Source organism: Charadrius vociferus, unplaced genomic scaffold, assembly GCF_000708025.1.
Source record: "Charadrius vociferus isolate BGI_N301 unplaced genomic scaffold, ASM70802v2 scaffold1, whole genome shotgun sequence".
In the NCBI taxonomy this organism is placed as follows: Eukaryota; Metazoa; Chordata; class Aves; order Charadriiformes; family Charadriidae; genus Charadrius; species Charadrius vociferus.
The window spans coordinates 6,183,362-6,206,734 of NW_009647680.1; the positions used below are offsets into that span (position 1 = coordinate 6,183,362).

General features: G+C 39.9%; 1 protein-coding gene across 3 annotated transcripts in view; it reads right to left on the bottom strand.

Moving 5' to 3' along the window:
• The window catches only part of DLG2 (discs, large homolog 2 (Drosophila)), a 673,110-nt gene that overhangs the window by 13,049 nt on the left and 636,688 nt on the right, over positions 1 to 23,373 (bottom strand). Inside the window, exons 17-18 of one of the 3 annotated variants that reach the window (XM_009881200.1) lie at positions 10,626 to 10,725; positions 6,607 to 6,648 (exon numbers count right to left, since the gene is read on the bottom strand). In XM_009881200.1, coding sequence (XP_009879502.1) covers positions 6,607 to 6,648; positions 10,626 to 10,725 — 142 coding nt within the window. Of the gene's footprint in view, positions 1 to 6,606; positions 6,649 to 9,687; positions 9,734 to 10,625; positions 10,726 to 23,373 lie in introns of all 3 variants that reach the window. The other 2 variants (XM_009881201.1, XM_009881198.1) reach the window with 2 other exon arrangements.

Genomic DNA, 23,373 nt, shown 5'->3' on the forward strand with positions numbered 1-23,373 from the left:
CCTCATTTACCACCCACATTAATGGCTTAATTAGCACAGGTTAGCTATATTGATCTGGAAAATCTTTGTGAAATTAAACAGACAAAACAAAAAGAGGAAAAAGAAAAAGCCCTTTCAGTAGGATTTTGGCATGATCCCTTGTTCTTCAGTAAAATTCAAGTCAATGAGAGAATATCAAGAGAATATCAAAATATCAAGTCAAAAAGAGAAGGAAAGAAAGAAAATAAGGAAAGAGAAGAAAGCAAAAGGAAGCTTTCCTAAATATAATATACTTCTGAGTAAAATTATTGGAGGGCTTTCACTTTCCCATGATTGCTACGGCTCTGCTTCCCTTTGGTTTGCCTGTTGGTGATTTCCTATGATCAGGAAGAGAAGAATGACATGGAGTTTGTTATAACTCGTAGCCTCTACAAACTGTGGGTCCTGTGTGGTCAGATGGGTTTCATAAGGACTACTAATTTAATCTTTTTAAAGGATTTTATAGTGTTTCAGAGTGGCAGTCCTAAAATGAATATAAGGTGTTGCCTCTGTTTTGCCTTTCTGATTAGATGGCAGAGTCTGTGAAAGACTCAAAACCAGTTTCAGTGTCGAGTTGGCAGATATCAGGCATTTTTCATGTAACACATAAAAAGGCCCCATTTCCTACTGTCTTGCCAGAGCATCCAGAGCTTCCACAGCGCTGGTGTGACTGCACCCAGCACGTGAGTGACAGGGCAGGAGAGCTGCTGTCAGCTGCTGTGGTGCAGCCACCATGTAACCCAACGCCCACCCTCAGCCAGCACCTTATGCGGTGGGAATCCACGGATTTTGGCATCCCATTAATGGCAGTGAATGAAAAAAATCTGTAAGGGGATCTAAGGCAGTGAATAACAAAAAAGTAGTATTTATGAAGACAGCTAAAAATTTATGATTTTAGAAAAATCAAAGAGAATGTTTCAAAATTTCTGGACTAATGGTGCTGGTTACCATCAATACACATGTGAAATACATACAGATGAGCCAAATTAATATTATTTTTGAGCTCTTGCCTGATTTTTTTTTTGCTTAGCTGGGTCTAAAATCAAAGAAGGCTTATTTTTTCTGTCATCATCGGTTTAGGTTTTCGACTAAGGTATGGATTACTTGAGTTGTACTTGCAAGATCTTGGAGAAATCAATTTCTTGTTTTGTTTCATCTGCACAGACTGTACTGGACAGTCAATATCCTGGCCCCTATTTGGCTCAAAATCCCTTTCCTGGATCTCTATTTATGTAAGTAAACTCACAGTTTTTTGACATATGTTGATTGCTGTGAAAGGCCAGAAATCCAATACATAAAATACACAAAATACATCAGTAGTCTGAGAATGAACTTACGACTGAAAAGTGGTCTGTTGGCATTTAAGACATTTAAGATCAATATAGCTTGTGAGGGCATGGAATGAGACTTCAATACTTGTGCCAATTTGAGTGTGCCGGAATAATATAGTAATCCTTGGGGACTGTAAGCACCAACATAAGTGTCCTAATTAATCAGTGGCCTAACATAATAATCAGCAGTCCTTTAACGTTGTTTGAGTCTTCAAATCTCGCTACAAGAGTGACTTGCTGACAGTGGGTAAAAATTTTTGTTTCTAACAATTTTCCTTATTTTTAACTTTTAGTCATGTATTGCCTCTCTAGGTAATTGGTGTAATCACAACCAGTTATGCAATTAGGCTAAATAGATGTGGTAATGTGTCTGTAATTTTGATGACAGCTGTAAAAACCTTTACTGAACTATGTGTAAGAGCGTTACAACACACATGCAGTAGAGAGACTTGAGATTCATGGCCATTATGAAAATCATGTCTCGCAAAATAAAAACTGATGAGTCCACGGTAAAAAATATGTTCTTACAAGCTTGGTTTGAAAAAGAAATCAGATCATTTTAAATTAAAGAGCTCAAAATAAACTTTCAGTCATGGTTTGATTAGCTGGTTCAGGGGTAACTCAAGGTTGGTTTATGTAACCTTATCACAAAAAGAACAACTTAATGCTAGTCCAGGACTTTATATACCACTCTGCAAACTTATTTTTACTGCTGAGAACAGGTGCAAATAAACTAACATAGTTATAGCCTTCATATTAGCGTGGTCAGTGTGATGCACCAGCAGCTGTGTGGCAGCTCAGCCCCTTTTAGATCAGGCCGGTGTTTGTTCCTGGTTCAAAGACACTTTTTAATTTTTTTAGAAAGGGCCAGATTTTGCTGTCAAATGTGTTTGTGACTCCCCCTGATGCTGGGATGAAGAAAATCCCACTGTTGGCTCCAGCTCTTTTGCTCATTACAAACCCAGTGTTGAGAGCACTGGCAGAAAAAATCAGGTTGACTATGTGTAACAGCCTTGTTGCTAAGACATGGTCAAAGAACTCTCTCGTGAGACCACATAGGAGGACTTTAAATTATATTATTATTTTGAAATAAAAACTATCTGACTTCTGTCAAGAAGTTGATTTTTTAACCCCGAAGACATGAGCAATACTTCAGCCAAATACTCACATTTTTAAGAGATATATTTTTCTAAATGAATATGAATACATCAGAGTATCTCCCAGAAAAAGCCCAGTCAGTCTGTAACCCCTCTATTAACCACTGTCCAGGGCAGGGCCTGGACAGCTCTCACTTTGTGTAACTGTACCCCTGGTTTGGAATGGTTCTAGGAATAATCAAGTAGTACAGGTTTTGACACTAGCTACTTTTCACTAAAAGCTCATCATGAGAAGCAAAAGTTAGAGAAACACGTTAAAACAATTGCCAGAGAACCACTAGAAAAAAATCAGAATTCCACCGTACTCTGGACTCCAACTGGCCTGTTTTTATAGGGACAAATATGAACATCTGCAGGAGAACACATGGCACTTGCCAGTTATTTCTTACCCACACACTTTTCTTTGTGCTGGCCAAGGTGTGAATGGCTGATTTCACAGAATCATAGAAGCAGAGAGTCATTTAGGTTGGAAAAGACCCTTAAGTTCAACTGTAAACCTAACACTGCCAAGTCCACCACTAAACCATGTCCCTAAGTGCCACTAAGTACCCATCTTTTAAATACCTCCAGGGATGGTGACAACACCACTTCCCTGGGCAGCCTGTTGCAATGCTTGATAACCCTTTCAGTGAAGAAATTTTTCATAATATCCAATCTAAACCTCCCCTGGCACAACTTGAGGCTATTTCCTCTTGTCTTATCACTTGTTACTTAGGAGAAGGCGCCAAAACCCACCTCTCTACAACCTCCTTTCAGATAGTTGCAGAGAGCAATAAGGTCTTCCCTTAGCCTCCTTTTCTCCAGGCTGAACAACCCCAGTTCCCTCAGCTGCTCCTTGTGACTTGTTCTCCAGACCTCTCACCAGCTTTGTAGCCCTTCTCTGGACACGCTCCAGCACCTCAATGTCTTTCTTGTAGTGAGGGGCCCAAAACTGAACACAGTACTTGAGGTGGGGCCTCACCAGTGCTGGGTACAGGGGGACAATCACTGCCCCAGTCCTGCTGGCCACACTATTCCTGATACAGGCCAGGATGATGTTGGCCTTCTTGGCCACCTGGGCACACTGCTGGCTCATATTCAGCCGGTTGTTGACCAACACCCCCAAGTCCTTTTCTGCCAGGCGGCTTTCCAGCCATTCTTACCCAATTTCCCACAATTCAGAAAGCAGTGGGGCAGGCATCCCCTTTATTTCTGCTCATTCGCTGGAGAATCAGAAGAGAAGAGAGACACTGGGACAGAGTGTCAACCCTGTGCAAAACCCTTGAGCTCTCCAGCAGTGTTCTATTTGCTTTCCGTGAAATTTTCAGCTTCATTTTTTTTTTCTCCTCTTATTATGCCCCATTTCACCGGTGCACGGACTGAGGGCTAGATGAGTTTGCAAGTCAGCACACATGGTGTCCTGGTAGAATAACTTGTAGTGCCTCACCTTGAACACACAAATTGTCCTCAAAGTAGCACTACATCACACTGCTTTGCAACATGGCTGGCTCCAAAGGGAGTTAAAACAAACTTGGTTTTGTGGCAGTGCCTGACGCTAGGCCCTGTTCCCAGCTACCCAGATGCAAACAAGAAGAGCAGAAATAATAACTGCATGCTGTCTTGTTCTATCAGGAATGAGCTTTACCCCAAGCACCTATTATTTTTTTTTTTTCCTTTCATTAGGAATAAGTAAATTAGAATGTTGAGGAACATGTCTTTAGGAAATGTTCACAGACTAGGTCTGATAATTACTCTTCCCACATGAGGCATATTGATTGGCTTCTACTGTGCAGTGTCCTCTCTCAACAGGCCCACAAGGTCAGAAATGCAGTGAAATAAGACAAGGTCTTCATGACAGGACTAATCTCTTTTATCTCCATGCCCTCACAATTTGTTGACTACTCTCTCTGACCACCGGCCTCTCGCTCTCCTCTCTCTGATTCTTCTCTGTACCTGAGCTGTGATTTCTCTAGGGGAGATTTGCTGCAAAGAGCTGTGTGGTGGGACATACTGTAGACAGAGAGTAGCTTGGAGATCCAGAGAGTAACCAGCTGGACTCAGGAGGGCTTCAAGTCCTCACAGGAGATATGCTGATATACCATGGTCATGTAGAAATTGAACATGCAGTCAGGTTACAGTTGATATGCCATTGTGGCCATCTGAAACAGTAATTTCCCCCTGGTAACCAAAGCTGCTAGTTGCCCAAGGTCATGCCTTCAAATGTCATGCCTGCATGAATCCTTAGCAAATGGAATTAGGCCCTTTGGGTACCAGGTCCTGGATTTTAAAATGACTTTCTTTTGACATAACCTAAGATGGGCTTCCTCTGCTGCTGAATGGCATAGCTCACCCACAGGCAGATAAGGAAGCCCTGCCTGCATCTTCTCCACCAGGCAGCAGTTGTTGGGCATACCAGTAATGGGTGGGGAGCTTGGGCCAACAGGATGTAGGCTGGATGCCGCTGGGGTGAGACAGCAGCTTTGCCTAGATAGAAACCACTCTGGAAGGAGAGTGCCTGCCATGGGCAGTTGATACCCCAACAGTACTTTTCCTTCCGAGTATCTACATGCCAGCTGACTTCCCCAAACCATTTCTATCCCCTTTCTTCCACTTCAAAACATACACTTTGTTTCAAGCTATCACACAGCCAACGAGTAACTGGCTACCTGGCTTGTCTTATGATGAAATTTGGGAACTGGCTTTTGTGGACCTGCCCCAAATGTTTGGCTGCAACTGGGCGCCCCTGTTAAGTCTCCTGTTGGGAACAGTTCATCAGACATGGGATGTGCTCAGCCACCAGCCTAGATTCTCCTCTGTGCTTTTACCCTGAGCTCACCCCGAAATAAACACACATGGAGGAGGTTTGAAAACTTTTGAAAATGTAACCTATTGACTCATTCCTGATTGCAAAGTCAGTCTGAAGAAAGAGTATCTTATATTTCAAACATAAAATCCTCCTCTCCTCTTCAGTAGAGGACGCATTAAAAATACAGCACTTCAGAATTGGATCTTGGCAGTTCAAGAGCTCCTACTGTTTTCTTGTGACTCTGGCAATTGCTTTCCAAGGAAACCTTTGCAATACAAGAGAATACAAACTAATTTACCGTTTCTGAATTGCATAGGATTAGCTGTTTTACTGAGACAAACCAGTGCTTATTAACAGAGCTCAATTGCTATGCGCTATATCAAGACTAGTAAATATGAGGTATGATACCAATGATTACCTGAATGTATGCGGGTGCTTAGCACAAGTGCTGAGTGACTGGTGGAAAACTTGATTTGCTAAGCAAATGGCTTGAAAAAAATTAATCAACTGGGTGATTTCATAAGCAATCTATCATTTTAATTATCTTTTATTACATTTACAGTCATTTATTTAAGGGTTTATTTTTGTTGCTTTTCAACACTTCCAGAAAAAAAGTTATATTGGTAAAATTTGGGGGTATTACTAACAATTACCTAGAACCTACAATCTGCCTCCTGGCTATATGATCACATGGAGTCTGTAATTCCAGATCAGGTTGCAGGGTTGCGACCTCTGCTTGTAGGGAATCAGTGACATTCAGTGGCAGTGCCTAAAGGGTGAAGGTCTATCTTACCTTTTTTTGAAGACTTCAATATGCATTAGGAAATCTGTACTGCCAAAATTAAGGGCCCAACAAAATTCTGGGGACGATTTCTTAGTCCTTCATACAGGCATGCAGAAATGCAAGTAAAAGTTGTGACCTTGTAAAGGGGATGCCTTTTGCAGATTTGACTACAGCTATGGAGCAATTTTACTCTTAAAATACCATCAAGAAACTGCCCCCTCCCTGCTGAAATAAACTTTTTGTCACTAAACCAAATAATCGTGCCTTTCACAGGCTACCCAAAGCCAGGTTTGGTTTTATGTCCCAGATTACATCCCAAATAACAACCTTTCCCTCTTGTCTTATAAAGGTTGCCAGTTCTCTTTTATAGCTTTGTACTCAAGATGTGGTCGTAAATTTGAATTCCAAGCCATTTGCTCCAACTGTCTTTTTAACATTAACAAAAGAGCAGCAAGGAGAGAAACAAAATAAAAGAAACAAACAGAACAAGCAATGCAAAGTAAAAGGACTCTAATGAAAGCAGTAACTTACTGTAGCTACTTTCACTATCGCTGGCATTAGAAGAAACATGTTCTGCAAGAACAGTACAGCAAATTAAAGAACATAACCAAGCACCACAGAGCTGCAGAAACTTAAAAGAACTGCCACAGTCATGCAAAGGTAGTTGTGCAGAGAGGAAATAAAAACTGTGCAGTGACATCACCTGAAAACTCTCAGATAATTTACACAGATAAAATGAAAGCTTTCTCTCTTGTGGCATTTCAGAAAGAGAATACATGTATTAGCTAGTGACGTGCATTGTGGCAAAGCCATGTCTTTTCTTGATGACAGTTAATAACATCTCAGACAACTTAATTTCAAAGTATATTATGGCTCACTTGTGTCTCACTGGACGTCTTGAGTAATTTCATGAAACCTGAGTGTCTGCTCATATTATTCTGCACTGTCAGTAACGTGCATCATTAATGCATTGGAACTATTCCTGCTAAACTTCTAACCTGTGTCCATCTTTAATCACTGTGCACTATCCCAAAGGGTTAACCAATTAACATGAAAATGGTTTTGATATTAAATACTGTAACTGTATCTATTTTACCCTGTCTGAAAAAAGAAGACAGAGCCAATGAGAAAACTAAGAAAAAAAATGGAAGAAAACTTTTTTCCAGACATTGTGTAGCCTCAGGATTTGAGCTCCGGTATGAAAACTTTTACCAGACCAGTATGGCTGGGTGAATAGGGACATGAGAACTATCGTGATGGGTCAGACTTGTGGTTCGGCAAGTCTGGTGTCCTATTTCTATTAGATTATTTAAAAGCAGGTGCGATCTATATCATGTGAAGTTGCTATTCCCAAACTGTAGTCAGCAGACTGACTATGGTCAGTCAGACCATGCTATACGATCTCCAGAAGGTCTGCAGAACCACATTAAACAGTGATTTTAACAGTATCTCTGGTAGAAATGCTGATTACTTTGCACCGGAAAGATGACTTGGCAGCTGAAACTTTTCAGCTGGTCCGGGACATTTAAGAAGCTAATGGGATATAGCTATGCAGTGGGGAGCCACCCTGGGTTAACAAGAATGAGACCCAGTGGCTAAATAGACAGTGGGTACCTCCTGACAAACACTAGGAGCCAAAATTGGACCAATATTTGTCATTAAACCAGTGGGCAGATTAGGCTGTGGGTGACCCACAACTCTCACCTGCAACTGCCTCTAAACATTCCCAGTAAAAGAAGGAACTCATAAAAGCCAAGAACCCCCTGGGATGAACCCAGAGCAGACCGTGCATGGATGTCATGAAGGATAACTAGGGGAACAGTGCCAAGACCACCTCTTCTCTGCAAGGTGCTGCGTTTCTCCCCAGGTACCAACCTAAGGGCTTAGGGTTCATAGAGTGGGACTGATGGGGTTACTGGAGCAGTATAAATGAGAGGGGATGATACCTGATAAAAATAATAATGAAAAACTTTGATCTTAGTAAGCTTAGTAAGAAGCTTAAAAAAATTAAACTTACATTTTGAAGACAACAGTATATTGACTTTTGGACATTTCATAGCAAGTTAACAAGGGTTTTCTCAAACTAATATGCTATACAGGACCCCGAAGAACTCTTTTAAAAAAGAACAAATACCCTTCATAGTAAGAACTGTCATTAAAAAGCATCTCTGAGTTGAATATTAGTGAAATTTGGATGGGCAGGAACGTCTAGAGGTATGTCAGTAACTGAAAGCTAGGTGCAATATTAATAGAGAAACTAGAGCCTCTGTAATACCTCTGTGCTACTTTTCCCTTAGCAATTTGCAGACTTCAGTTATCTCCTGGCAAATGGCTGGATGTTATGGAGATTTGTCTTTGTAAGGACACAGATATTTATGAGGGTTATCTGATCAGAAGTATTCTACTTTTCTTTAGCAGGGAAGGATCTGCATTTGTTGCTAATGAGCTGCTACGACACTTTAAGTAAAGCAGTAGAATGGTTAAAATTCAGGTGGCAGCGACATTTGCTGTCTATCACTGACAAAGCTAGTTTTGCAGAACTGTCCCTCTTCGTACAAGAGATGAAGCTTTCATCTTTAAATTGTGAGCTACTGCATGGCTTAAAGTTAAACCATTAAAATGTGCCTTCAACAAATCAGTCAGAAGCAGAGTAATCTCTAAAATTGTGTGCATGGATGTGCATTACTGCAATTAAAAAGCACATACAAAACAGTAGGCGATGCAGTGTTAACATTCACACACATCTTGCTCCAACTACTTGGCACTTAAGAAAAAGAATAAGAACTGAGGAAGCAGCAGCCGAACACATGCAGGTGGCATTTTGTTTAAATTATTTAGCTCTGGGTACAGAATATAATGTAGCTATTTATATAGAAATCAGCTGCAAATATTTCACACTCTATGATTTTTCTGGTCTAACTTTCGAGGAAGCAAAATTGTTTCTGAACAATTATCTGAGACATTACACATTCTGCAATGCCAACTCTTGAGACAGGATTGCTGCGTCAGAAAAAGAAATTGATTAAGGTTGTATGACAGAGAATAGGTTGCTAATGGTGAAATGGGTCCAAAATTAGCTTTGGAGAAGGCATGGTCTTCTCTAGCCTGCAAATGACTTCTTCCATTCATAACAAACACTAATCTAAAATCCAGCAAAGTAACAAACACTCCCATGCAAAAAGCTGAAAATGCAGAAGCAACAGCATAAAATAATTTGCCATTGATCTCCTCAGGATGTAATCAAGTTAAAATGTTTAACTTTCCCTTTAGATGGGGAGAGAGGGATCGTTACTGAAAAGAACAGTCTAGGCAGCAAAAGGAGTTTTAGGTATGCTACTCTACAGAACTGCCATGATGGGGACAATAACATACTGTCAGAAACAAAAAGTGTTATTACAAAAGAAGTGAAAGTGTCTGCTCGATACACTGTATGTTATTTAATATCGTCATGCAGAACAAAACGGTTGAAACATTTTTAATGCATTCACAGCTGGGTAACAAATAAAACTCTGTCTTGTGCATGCTAGGAGTGGAGGGTCCTCAGAGAAGGAACAGAAGCCAAAACAAAACAAAACAAAAAAAGATTTACAGTGACCATTCCTGGGAACTTACTCAGAGTCTTTGTTCCATAACCGTCGTCACCTAATCCGGGGATGTCCTGCACGGAAGTCCCCAGAGAGAGCAATGAGAAAGGAAGAACAGCCGCAGAAGAGGAAGGAAGAAGTCAGTGGAGTTGAAATGGATACTACCATGACTGACCATGTTGATTGAGCAATCTGGATCCCTGCTTTTTCTTTCTGAAACAACTTTAAACCCATATTCTATGGGAATGCAGCCAACGAAAGAGGCAGTGACCATGACACATGGCTTTTGGAGCTGTGAGGAAGAAGGGACAATCAGATAAATAAAGTCCCAGAAACGATCCTCACCGGATAAAATTTGGAGAGAATTATTAAGAAAAACAGAGAATATTTGGGCTTGGATCCAGCATATATTTTTAATAATGCTGGTTCTCTACACATTTTAAGCAAGCAGTAAATGCCCGGGGAGGTACACATTCCAAGATCTGATTTACTTTAAGCTGTTAGCAACAATGCTTTATTTAATTGTTAAACTTTCAGTGAAGCTGCCCATGGCAATCAATTTAGAGAATATCAAAGGCAAAAAAGAGATTAAAGCAGACCTTTTAAAAAGTAATAATTTAGTTTAATACTGTAAAAATCATGTTTGCTTTATTTTGAACCAGTTCTGATCTGTGAATATTTAATCAGAGACAACCTTGGATTTACAACAGGTGCCACAACAACTTTGAGGAGCCACATTTACTCTTCCAAAAATTAAGGTCGCTGCCTTATGCTTCTGAAAATGATGTTTCCAGGGAAGGAAGGACCAGCTGGATCCAAACTGCAGTCACACATTGGTCACAGTAGTAATACCTCTCCTGCCTGCCTACGACAGATATTTGCCTGGATGTGTGGGATACTGGTATCATGCGTGTCACCCATTTTTTGTGCTGCTGCATGTGACATCGTCTCCAAGAGGTTACTTACGTTCTGGATCACTTGTTTCCTGCTCACTCTGCTCCTTGCTCTTGTAGAATGGGAATTTTCGTGAAAAGATGAAGTTCTTTTTACGCTTGTCATTGAATGACTGTGAAGGAGAAAAGGCATGGGGCAAAAACAGGGACGTCTAATTGTTGTCACACTCATGCTGACAAAACAACTAGTTTGTAAAAGTGGAGAGAACTGTAGTGACTCAAATCAGTCCAAACCAAGCGGCTGCAAAGAATCAGAGGTGGTTGTGGTGAGGTCTGCAGGTTGAAGACAAAGCCCCTGGAGACTGGATTGATGTGATTACAGAGGTCTCAAATCACAACCTTCAGCTCCTTATTTGGAAACGATCGTGTTTGGCTCGTTCAGATAACGGGCTACAGATGCCTCAGCATGCTTTGAGATCAAGCCACTCATCTTTAATCATAGCAGACTGTGCACAGAATTAATTAACTGGCTGAAAAAGTATAGGCTGTAAAGAGAAAAGTGGAAGCCTTTGATTTACTTGTAGTAGGTATGTGAATTCAGCCCTGTGCCAATTAAATTTTTTTTTTTCTGGTAACTGCTGCTGATTGCATAGTGTTTTATTTGGCCTCTTAATCAACAAGTTTTTAAGTGTGTTTTAATGCTTTTTTGGGCATAATTGAAAAATACTTTGTTTTATTTTATGCATGTATATTTACTCATTAGGTTCCTCTGGATATGCTTTTAGTTTTGTGTGAATTAGAGATGGAATTATGCTGCTAAGCAGTATTTCATTGCAAGTTGGGCAACATACATTGCTTTAATTCTTCAAATGGTGAATTAATACGGTAGAAATTGGGGTTTTTTTACATGACAAAACCTTTGACTTTATAGCCAGTCACAAGGGCTCATGGCACTGTACTATGTAAAAGCAGGGTGTGCCTACTTGGGACATTTATTTCAGATCCGAAATGAGGAATTAGGGTCCCTATACAGTCAGTTGAGGGATGCTGGCATTTCCAGAGGGCACCTATGAGGAGCTGCAGATGACAGTGTTTATGTGAAGTGATCTGTGCTGTCCATCAGACAATGTCATACACTGTTTCCTATACTGAACATACGCAATGCTGACACACGACTTTGCAAGTAATCACCTCCAAGAGAGCAGAGACTTTCTTAACTCATTTAAAGGACCAATCTCATGTGTTTGTCATTGTTTGAATGAAATATAACCAGTATTTGGCTCCACTTCTGAAATGAAATAGATTTAGAGTTTCAGAACATAATTCATGTTCTTACATTTTGGAAGCACAGCATAAAATGTGGTTTAGAATATGTATTTCTGAAAGATGTGAAGTTAGGTACTGAAAATCTCTATTAAAGTTGTTGTCTACCTGTGTCACGAAAGTTTCATGCCACTTTTACATTTCAAGCATATTTAAAGTTCAGTAACTGAAAACAAAGGAAAAAAAATGCACATGTAGAATAGATGATTCATGAAAATATCTGAGTATGTAAACAGTCAATGTCAAATTAATGTGGAGGTCATGCACAAATAATCCAGACAGCATGCAATTTCAAAACAAAGCAAATATGAAAGAAAGCTAGAGGAAAAAAAAATGTACATGAAGGATTAAAGTAATCTGTGGATGAAAAGAGGACTGACATGCACATTACATCACTTTAATGACCTAAAGGATATAATTAAATTAAAATGTGTTTTCTGTGACCATTTCATTTCTTTTTTTCCAAAGAAAGGAATGTAGCATGTTAACATTTCCCATTGTGAAAATGTTGTTTGTCATGATTCATCTGAATTTGACATAGTAATAGTATAGGCATTACACTTTAAAAGGGAAAAATATATATACACAATAGCACCTCAAAAACCAAAGGGGTTTTAAAATGACAATCACTTCATTACCAAATGCCATTTCACTTTGGAATTAAAGAGAATGCTTTCAAATTAATAAATAAATATGCTGTGTTTCACAGAGGTTATATGATAAATAACAATTATAAGTATTCTTTTCCAATTATTTCCCGAACAGTCTGGAGCAAAAACTTCAGAAAGTCCATTTTCACCAGAGAAGCATATATTTTTTTTCAAGCTTATGCATGTCCTAGCAGTATGTTCCAAATTAGATAGATATACTGTAGTGTTATATAAACTTTTTCTCCTCTTGTGATTTCAAGTACTGGGTTGCCTTTTTAATATTGTTCTGCTTCAATTTGGATAATCAAAATCTGGCAATTCATAGCAGGTGACTATTGTGTCCAACTGTGTCACTGCATTTACACCAGTAAAAAGCCTTGTTCCTAAAATAAAGCGGACTTATTAATACCCATAATTATTAATATCCGTAAGCAAATATGTTTATGCATGTGTTAATATTTCTATATATTAATGAATGTTTATATTCATATTAATGACCATATGTACCATCACAGTGTAGTAATAGGGTTTATATTTAAAATAACAAAAACCTGTAAAATGTTATAAAACACTGAAAAGGGTCTGATCCTGCAAACTTATAGAAATAATTACTCCTTGGTATTAACTGAGTAGGCTTATGAAGTATTTATTTTCTTCTATGTTAAGTGCATGTTGCTTCACAAGAAACCAAAGACAGGAGCCTTGATTTTGGTTTTGTATCCAATATAAATGTGATTAAAATCAGGCTGATTGATCTCCACCTTAAGGATATGAAATCCTGCAGACACCCAGCAAAATGCTTCTTACAGATGCCACAATATATATCTCTAATGCATAGAGATAAGGAAGTTGGCAAAGAGAGGAGAGGGAGACTCATACAGAATAAAATCATGGTTTTATTGGACACACTGTGTTAATTCCATATTTTTTTCTCTTGGTGGTGGAGGAGTAGAGACCAACATGGAATACATATTTTCTTTTTTAAGAAAGGATCATGTATGTGAGGAACGGCAGTAGGGTTAAACTGCAAAGTTCAGAGGTGTGTTTTTGAGAGATTTTAATTCTATACAATGGGAACTTTGAGCCCTGTCAAATATTCTGGAGCCAGTTTTCACAGGGGCTCCCTACGCTGCGAGAGAGCTGTGAAAGAGCTGTAGGATAAATGAGAGGTATTTGCCTACATCTCTCAGCCCAATGCAAAAGTTGCATGCAACGAGAATTCAAATTGTGATATCAACCTTAAGCTTGATTCAACAGTATTTACATGGGCAAAGTTTCTGAAAGTCAGTGAAAAAGTGCCTGAAAACGGATTGCGGTACAAGTCGCAACTTCTTTGCCATGAATGTTGTAAAATCCTGTAATGGAAAATAACTCTGGCATTTCAGTTGCAGTGAAAAACCTGTACAATAGATTACTTTTATACCTCGCTGCCATCAGTTCACACAGACTACCACTAACCTAGGAATTGGCATTACTATGCACTTTATATAGACAACTGCCTAAGACTAAAAAGCAAATAGAATTTTCAAGTACTGATAGATAACTGAATGGTGAAGCCATTCTTCACAACATTTTACTGTGATGGAAAAAAGAGTCCTTTCTCAGAAAATCTTTCACAGATGTCCTGGCTTGAATTCTTGTTTGATACTACGAGGCATAGATTGTGTTTTAGAGAAGCCAAGTAAAAATTGTGATGTGCACTCTTGCTTGGCCAAATATCCCTTGATGTCCCCAGTTATGCAAGTCTGACTTACAGATATCAACCTCCCCTGGTTGTGACAGACATTAAGACACTATGTGTTTCTCGTTCCTAAGAACTCCAGTATGTTTTTTCTGTCAACATCACTTTTGTATTCTAAATGCTTTTCCCTAGGTGCAGCAGCTGTACGGATGTTACTCATCAGCTAATAGGATAGTGTTTTTTTAAAGGAAATTGTCATGTAACACTCAATAAACAATTCAATTTCAAAATTTGCTTTATCATGGTAAACATCACAAAGAGTAGCAATTTGATAGTTGTACCATACTGCAATAGGCAACTATATCATTGTTTACTCTGAGCTTCTTCCCATTTTTTTTTCAGTGTAGCTGACACAGCCCATAGTGATCAGTGTAGAAGTGCTCTTGATAGAGGCTGTCCTCTTTATGCTTTGCAGAAGAGCCTAATATGTTGGGGAAAGATTTCTTTTGATGCTCTAAAAGCTCTAAAAGCAACTATATCTTCTAAAAGCCATTGAACTCCCAAATACATTGGGAATCCTTTATTTTGCTATTTCATTCAACCAATGCTAATCCTCAGTCATGAGGGGATCACCTGAGAAAAAGCTGTTCCAGAGCACCGGCTGTGAAATTCTTTTAGACAGGGTGTAGCTGAATTTAGTTTACCACCTATTTTTAGGCAGGTTTGAGCTAAGCTTTAGCCTAGTTTTTATGTTACGTGATTATCTGTATCAGTCATCATTTGAGATTGGTTTCATTCAGTTTGCTGCTTCTCATCTGCCATGTTTGTTTTGATTCTTCTCCTTTAATACCTGTTTTTGGCCTAATTCAAATGAAAAGCCCTCACTTACACAGCATTATAAAAAAATGTACAAAATTTATCAGCAATGTTATGTCCCTGCAATCCCTTTCTCTATATTTAATTCACACTTTTTGTATTAGGGACATTCTTTTACTCTCTTTGACTACAGACTTTAATAGAGGTTTGGGCACTGAAATGCCATTAGGTCCCTACATGTTAATTCTCTCCCACCATACCGAAAAGTCACACTGATGCCAGCAATAAAAGGTTGGGACTGTAACAGATACTAATTTTCATTTCTCCTTTCAAACATATGTATCACCTCTCTGCGTTTAGAGTGGGCTTTTTCACTTAGCAGTTCAAAACATGATGAATATGAAGTCTCCAAACCAAACTTTTGAAGACAATGCTGTTTTAGTGTATTTGCTTTTTGTGAAAAGTGGTTTTGCAGTTATCATGGCAGCATGCTCTGGGGAACATGGGTCAAACCGCACTTTGGGATCTTCTGCCTTGTTGTTCCATCTGCAGTACCGGGACCATAGCAATGCCCTCCTTACAGGCACTTTGTGGGACTAGGTCAACACTAGGACCTGGTGGATGCTATCACTGAGGACATGGGGGTTTCTTTCATTGAGATAATGCAGTTTACTGAGGTTAAGTGACTTGACCAAGTCTAGAAGAAAGCCAATGTTACTGAGCCATTCTTGCTTTCCTGGTGTAACCAACAAACTTGGCCATGGTCTTGGTTCACACGCACAGAAAACTCTTAGTAATGTCCATGCAGACCTGTAGCGGATAAACTAAGAATTTGTTAGCGGCAGCTGTAAGCTGGTTGTATAGTGACCACGCAGTGTATTCCTTAAGACATATATCTTTCATTTGCAGTCTGACCACACAGTTATATGCTGGCAAGCAACATTTGCCAACTTCTCTATGTCTTTTTATGAGACGCAGGGGGAAGGATGTCCCTATTCTGTTAAGTTCAACCTTAAATTTTCTTAGATACTGCAAGTATTTGGAAACAGTAATGAAAAAAAAGAGCCTGGGCTACAGTCATTCCTTATTGAATCTTTGCACTGTGATCTGTTGTGATAAGCGAGAACAAACTTTGGGTGAGAAGCAGCTCAGATGACAATAGCTCTGCTTCCTTAGTTTTCCCATGAAGCTGCAGGGAGATTTGGATCTTGGAAATCCAAAATGAAAAAGTACAAGCCTGATTAAAAACTCCATGCTGTCTAGCTCCTACAGACAAGGGTAGTGCTGTTTAGTATTCATAAATCTGAAATTTTACTCATTTTTTTCAAAGACTGACTTAATGCCACTTGTCAGCCAGCAACTCTATTTTAATTCCTAACAAAACAGCAGTTAAAACACAACACAAACTACCAGGGGAACAGAAAGACTAATAGGCTTTCAAGAAAACATGTAAAAGCAGTATTTCCAATTCTGCAAACATGTATTTAACGTGGTGCAAGGCACGAATCACATTAAAAAGGGAGTACTCATCTGTGCTAATTTACATCGCGTCACTGTTGGCAGGATACAAACGCCAATGTCAAAACCTTGCATATGTGACAGCCAAGGTCATTTACAAGTATCTGAAGGTTGTACCCAAAGAGGGTGGGAAGGATTTGTTCAAGCAGCAATGCTGAAATTAATAGTGTGAAAATAAGAAAGGGCAAAGCTCCTTGACAGTGAAATCAATTTGGATGTAGAATAATCTGCCCCAAGGGAAGTGGAAAAGCCTAGATCATTTTTCACATTTAAAACAAATCTGCTAATCTTAAGCACTATGGGGAATAACACCACAGACCTGGGAGAGAAGGGGGTGGTGAAGGGGAAAGAGCTAAACAACAAGCCTCTCCCAGCTGTAATGGCTGTGTTTCTGTGATGAGATGCTCACAGGTACAGCATTGCAGAGTTGTGCTGGGGTTCGGCATGGGCTTTGACCTAGCTGGGCTCTCTCCAGTCATATGGACCGTGTGAAGGTCTTCCTCTCCTTTCTCAGTGCTGTCTCTGGAGTTAGGAAGTATATTTGATGTTTGGCAATGTTGTCCCAAATCTTCTTCTACTCTTTTTAAATGATTTTTTTTTATTCCAAAAAGTAACTTTCCCTGTTAGAGCTGATGCATGCCATCAGCTACTGGTCCCGCTAATGAATCTTTGCCAACTGTATCCTGGGCTACATCAAAAGAAGTGTGGCCAGCAGGTCAAGGGAGGTGATTCTGCCCCTCTACTCCACTCTCGTGAGGCCCCACCTGGAGTACTGCCTCCAGCTCTGGAGTCCTCAACATAAGAAAGACGTGGACCTGCTGGACCGTGTCCGGAGGAGAGCCACGAGGATGATCCGAGGGCTGGAGCACCTCTCCTATGAGGAGAGGCTGAGAGAGTTGGGGCTGTTCAGCCTGGAGAAGAGAAGGCTCCGGGGAGATCTTATTGCGGCCTTCCAGTCCCTAAAGGGGCCTACAGGAGAGCTGGGGAACAACTTTTTACTAGGGCATGGAGTGATAGGATGAGGGGGAATGGCTTTAAACTGGAAGAGGGCAGGTTTAGATTAAACATTAGGAAGAAGTTTTTCACTGTGAGGGTGGTGAGGCACTGGCACAGGTTGCCCAGAGAGGTTGTTGAGGCCCCATCCCTGGAGGTGTTGAAGGCCAGGCTGGACGTGGCCTTGGGCAATGTGGTCTGGTGGGAGGTGTCCCTGCCCATGGCAGGGGGGTGGAACTCAATGATCTTCAAGGTCCTTTCCAACCTAAGCCATTCTATGATTCCATGATTCTATGAACCTCTTGCAGCATCCTTTGTGCAACTATGATGATGAAAGAGCCTCAGAGATCAACAGAGTAATGTTGGTGTGGGCTTGGACAAGTTTTGGTACTGTGTGATCACCGGCCCAAACCCACATATTTTCCTGCAGTGCACACTGCAGAACCTTTACCACCTTGACCTTCATTCCCCAGTTTTGATCAGATATTTTCACATATCTTTTTCTTAACTCTGATGCCCAGTTGACTGCTGGTGCTTCTTTAGATTTGGAAATGAAATTGAGGGGTTTGGTCTCCCCTATGCAACCTTTTGAATTAACCTCACTAATAAATACAGCTGGAGAAGGTGTTAGTTATATGTGCTGTTAAAAAAAAAACCCAGCTTGCTCCTTTATTACTATTTTTTGTGGAATCATTTATTTGTGCAATCAAGTGCTGTGCACTTCACTTGTGCAAGGGTAAACTACTGCATAAATTGGACCATTGCACGAAAAGAGTAAGTTGCAGAAAGACCTTTATTACTTTTTATTTTGTGAAATACTAGTGGAGAAAGATTTACCATACCTACATGCCTTCAAACTATTCACTGAAAGATAATTGGAGCAGACTTGTCTTTTGAACTGCCCTTTTGAGTTAGAGGAAGAGTGTTGCGCTCACAGGTGACCGGCGTAGGAGGCTGAATTATGGCAAAGATCTGGCTCAGGAGACAGTGAATCATATCAGGCTCATGGTTTTCATTTAAAACATTGATTTATTTAGGCCTTAGAGCTAAAATTATAAAAAATAAAGGCATAGGCAAACAAAAACAAAGTCAGTCTCTAAGACACTGGTGTGAGGTTTGCGCAGGAGGTGAATGATGCACCTCACACTACCAGTCTCCCAGATGGGGATACCAAATTAGATGGACTTTGGCTTTGACCCAGGTTGGCAGTTCCTGTGTCCCTACAACCTCCCAAACATGGCCTGTGAGTCACTAAGTCAATCAACTGAACTGCTGGAATTTGAGTGAGCCAGAAATCAAGATGTGAAATACAGAGACTGTATCATCTTCATGAGTGTTAACGCTTAACTCCACTCGTCTGGAGCTTTGTGTGAAATCTTGCTAGAAGAAAACTTTGTTCTGGTCCTCATTCTTTCACAGTATCTATTGCCAACACTATACATTTTTCTCTTCAACCACTGTTTTAGAAGAAAAGCGAAGTAACTACAGCATTATCTATACATACATGCAAATTTCCTACCATTTAATTCAGGGCATTCGACAACAAGCTATAAAAATAGCACACACATGAATTTAAACTCAGCACAAATTTCTGCTGGAACAGCTTAGAAGAAAAGCAATTAACTATCAGCTGTAAACTTTGGTATTCTACCTGTGCTAGCAAATTTTCACTGTGTTATATTTAATCTGTGACTAATTTAAACATTATACTACATATCTTTATGTCAGTGGATCTCTTAAACATTTCTGTTACCTAAGCAGGGAAGGCACACACTTGTGAGACAGAAAACACTGATACTTTAGTCCCTAACGTTATGTCCACCTAAGAAAATGACCACCTAAGAAACAACATTATCTTATAAATAAACTCCACAGAGACTGAAGAAACTGGAAAATCTATGAAATACATGTATTTAAATTGCTCATTAATTGAAGAAATGACTCCATCAGTATTTTCTTTGACTGACAAGCTGCCAACAGGCAGAAAGATTTTTCACTATCTGGATCAACTTCAATCCCAAAGCATTTATTTCCCACATTTGCTACTCTATTCCATTATGCTTACAAGTTGCAAATATTTAGAATTTTTACTTCTCAATAAAATTCAAAATAGCTTTTCTTTGTTGTTTTTTTTTTTTTAATTTGAAAACAGACCCAAAATTTTTTACTTTAGTATTTATTTCATTTGAAAGAAAAACTTCTACTGGATTTTTAAAAGAAGGCTGTGAAAATGTATTTCTTTGCTTCAGCTGAATAAGCCTCAAATTTGACTTGACAGTATTTTTCACAATTTCTAGAACTGTTTCAGCACTTTAAAAGAATAGGTTCCTTAAGGCACGCCAGTTCCCTGCCAAAGTCAACACTGCTACGGTGGCACAAATTAAAACTGAATACTCACTTGTTTTCCTTTACCTTTGAGTGGAACCTGGGCCCAACAGGCATTATTATTATTAAATTAGTGCATGTCTTTGTGGAGTGCCTCAAGATATCCTGGAGCAACGAGACATTGTACAGTTAAATTTTCCTGGCTGTGTGCTGTTTTATCAATTTTCATTTGATTACTTCAGCACATGAGTGAACTAGATGCTGATGACAGCAGTATTTCTAAGGTACCTTGCAGATACGCTGAGCAAAGTGTGTTCAGCCCAAGGGGAACGGTCAGGGCAGCCCAATAATATGGGCTTAGATCAAAACAGATGTTCAGCCAGCGTCCACTGCCTGGCACCGGCTCCAGCCATCATGAAACGTGAAGACAGGACTGTGGAGGACGTGAAAATGCATGAAAGAGCAAGGGCAGCTGGACAAATGAAACCCAGCTTTTCCTCTGGCGTGGGGAGAAGACATCCCTTCCAGGATACTGGCTGCACTGGCAGGGATGATGCAGACATCTGATACTTCCATGATATCCAATCCTACCCCCATTTCTGAGGTCTTGCAGCCTTTGCCAGAACTTAAATCCAACAGAGAATACGAGACTCGAGACAGCAGCAAATCCAGGTGGAGAAGAGCAGTTTATGCCTCCTCCCTGTGCTGGGCAGTTTCACACCAAAGCTCTGGATAGTACCTTCAGTCCTACTGATGCCTTGTGCTAATAAAAAGTTCTTGTGCAGAAAATACCTCTGCTCAGTAACCTGCTTTTAATAATTTCCACCAGCTGGGGTTTTTTTGACTTCTTATAGAGACCTATCTATAAGAATGAGTTGGTGAGGGACTGGTGCAACATAATTTCACATTACTTTTTTATCCTTATCATTAATTTCCATTTTAGCACAGAGGAGCATTCTTGAAAGATTGCTGAAGAGTAACAACTAAATTCCAATATTGCAGAAACAACAGTTTTGTAGAAGATTTAATGTCAATCAGTAATGGAAATTTAAAACCAGAAACTTTATGACATGAGTGATTTCCAAATCTTATTTTAAGTTGCACACATGAAAAAATGCTCTTATTCTCCAGTTACAGCAAAGCAAATTTCAATCATTCTGAGATGGGGGAGTATACAGTAAAATACTGATTCACAACTCTTGCAAATAAATGACATGCAGAATGGTTTTCTATAAAAAGCTCAGTTCTGAGTAGAAGGGGGTTTTCTTGTCTGTAATTTTTCCACCTGTAGGTATACAAGCAAAGAAGTTCAGGAGCCTGCATTCTCTCCACAGCAATGGCGTAATTCGTATTGACACCTCAGGAGCTATATGCCGGGCTGAGCAGAGGGCTTATTCCTATGCATTTCCAGACAGCTTTGCCCAACCTGACCTAACCTGACCTATGCAAGCATTTATGTTTTGCACTTGGCAAAGTGGTAATGCAAGAGTATATGCAGAATACTTGGTTTAATCACTGCAACTACTACCACAAAAATTAGTCCAAAAGAAGTGGCTGAGATGTCTACGTTAGGCTTTTAAACTGCACAGTTTGAATAAGGCCCTGTGGTTCTTAAAGTTTAGATTATCATGTCCAATCAAGATAAAGCAGGTAAGGACTGCAAGCTCTTGTCACGCCATAGCCTTGTGAAGCACTGAAGGGCCGTAATCCTCTCTCACCCTGTCTTGAAATGGCTGCTATGTTTTTTAGAAGGTGGACCCATTTAAGGCTCACAGAAATGGGATCCACTGCATCTAGCTTTAAACTTTTACCCCGTAGGTGGCTGGGGCAGAGGCAGTGACCCCATGTTCTCTTTACAGTCAGCGCATGATTCGTCACATCCATTTTAGACAACGGTGGCAGGTTGGTGCTCTTGACCATGAAGAAAGGAAGAGCAGTTCACTTTGGGGTTTTTGAGGTGAAGAAATATTAATTTAGGAGCCAGCAAATTCATACTAAAAACAATCCGCTAATGTTGTACAACATTTACAGAATTGTCCCACCATCATGTGTAAATAATATTTCTGCAGGAAACCATATTTCATGCTTTCCCATTGCACAAGTAAAATATTCTTGTGACAGGTAAAAGCCAACCTAGAACATTACAATTCGTCTCCGCATGTGCTCCTTAGACATTTTCCAGAAGATTATAAATAAATGCCTAATGGAAGCATATTTTAGCTAGGAATTATTATTAATTATTTTTAATCAGTGGGTGTCCAATAATTGTCTGGCACTGAGACAATAGAACATTTTTGTTTTGGGCAAATTGCAATGTGTTTGTTGGAGTGTTATTGAAGAGTCATTTTGTTTATACAGCCAAGGCCACACTGTGAAACATTCTGGATGCTAAATCATAGAATCATAGAATGGTTTAGGTTGGAAGGGACCTTGAAGATCATCGAGTTCCAACCCCCCTGCCAGGGGCAGGGACACCTCCCACTAGACCAGGTTGCCAAGGCCACGTCCAGCCTGGCCTTGAACACCTCCATGGATGGGGCCTCAACAAATGTTACTAGGAATGATAAAATGTTATTAGGAATCAGATCTGAGTGGAAATACTCTTTCTTTTTCTTTTTTTTTTTTTTTTTAGGGCCTGCCTAAACCAAAATGTCACTTCGTTGGTCTCTAAGCTGGAGGACTGAATTCATATTCTAACTTCTTACTCTAGTTCATGTCTGCTATTTTTAATGTGACTAAACCAATATAACAATCCTTCACAAAAAACACATACTAGATCTCAGGTCAACTTCTACTGCATTTAATAGGCAGGCTCTTTGTCTTCAACACATTAGAAACCCAGTGAAATGGAAGTAGAAAAGAATACTCAATTAAGTTGATATTGCAAGTGAAAGTAGCAGCAAGGAATGGAAAAAGATTTTTAAACTAAAATTTAATTATACAGCAAAGACTGACATTTTATTTCTACTGATCAAAATTAGTCAGAATTGGTAGTATAAGCCTTATGTTAAGCTGTATAAACCATTAATATAAGCCTAACATTATCTTCTGCAGCCTAATGGTAGTACATGCTGTTCAAATAGTCATAAGAAAGGCAAGTTTGAAAATTTTGGACCGACCTAAAGTGCTTTGATAGTCACAGAACAAAGTAAACAGCAACCTGGTCCTGGTTGTTCATGATCTCTTCTGGGATCACATCGGTGGGATGTGTGTCTGCAGGACAAGTAGGTCCAATAAACTCCCAGAGCCCGTGGTCCTGGCCGGGGTTATGCCTGTGCCCTGCCTTGAGTCTTGCTTGCCCCATCTCACCTTACTGACGGGAATTCACTATGGACTTTCTGGGAGTCACAGGGCTGTGGACCAACCTTGGTTGCTGCCACCAGACTGGCTGTTTGTGCCCTGGGACTGCCCTGGACTGCACCTTTCCTTGTGAGAGTGCTGTCACCATTGGGTGCCATCACCCGTGGGTGCCACTGGAGCAGCCCTCTCCTGCTGCTCCCTGACACCATCAGTCT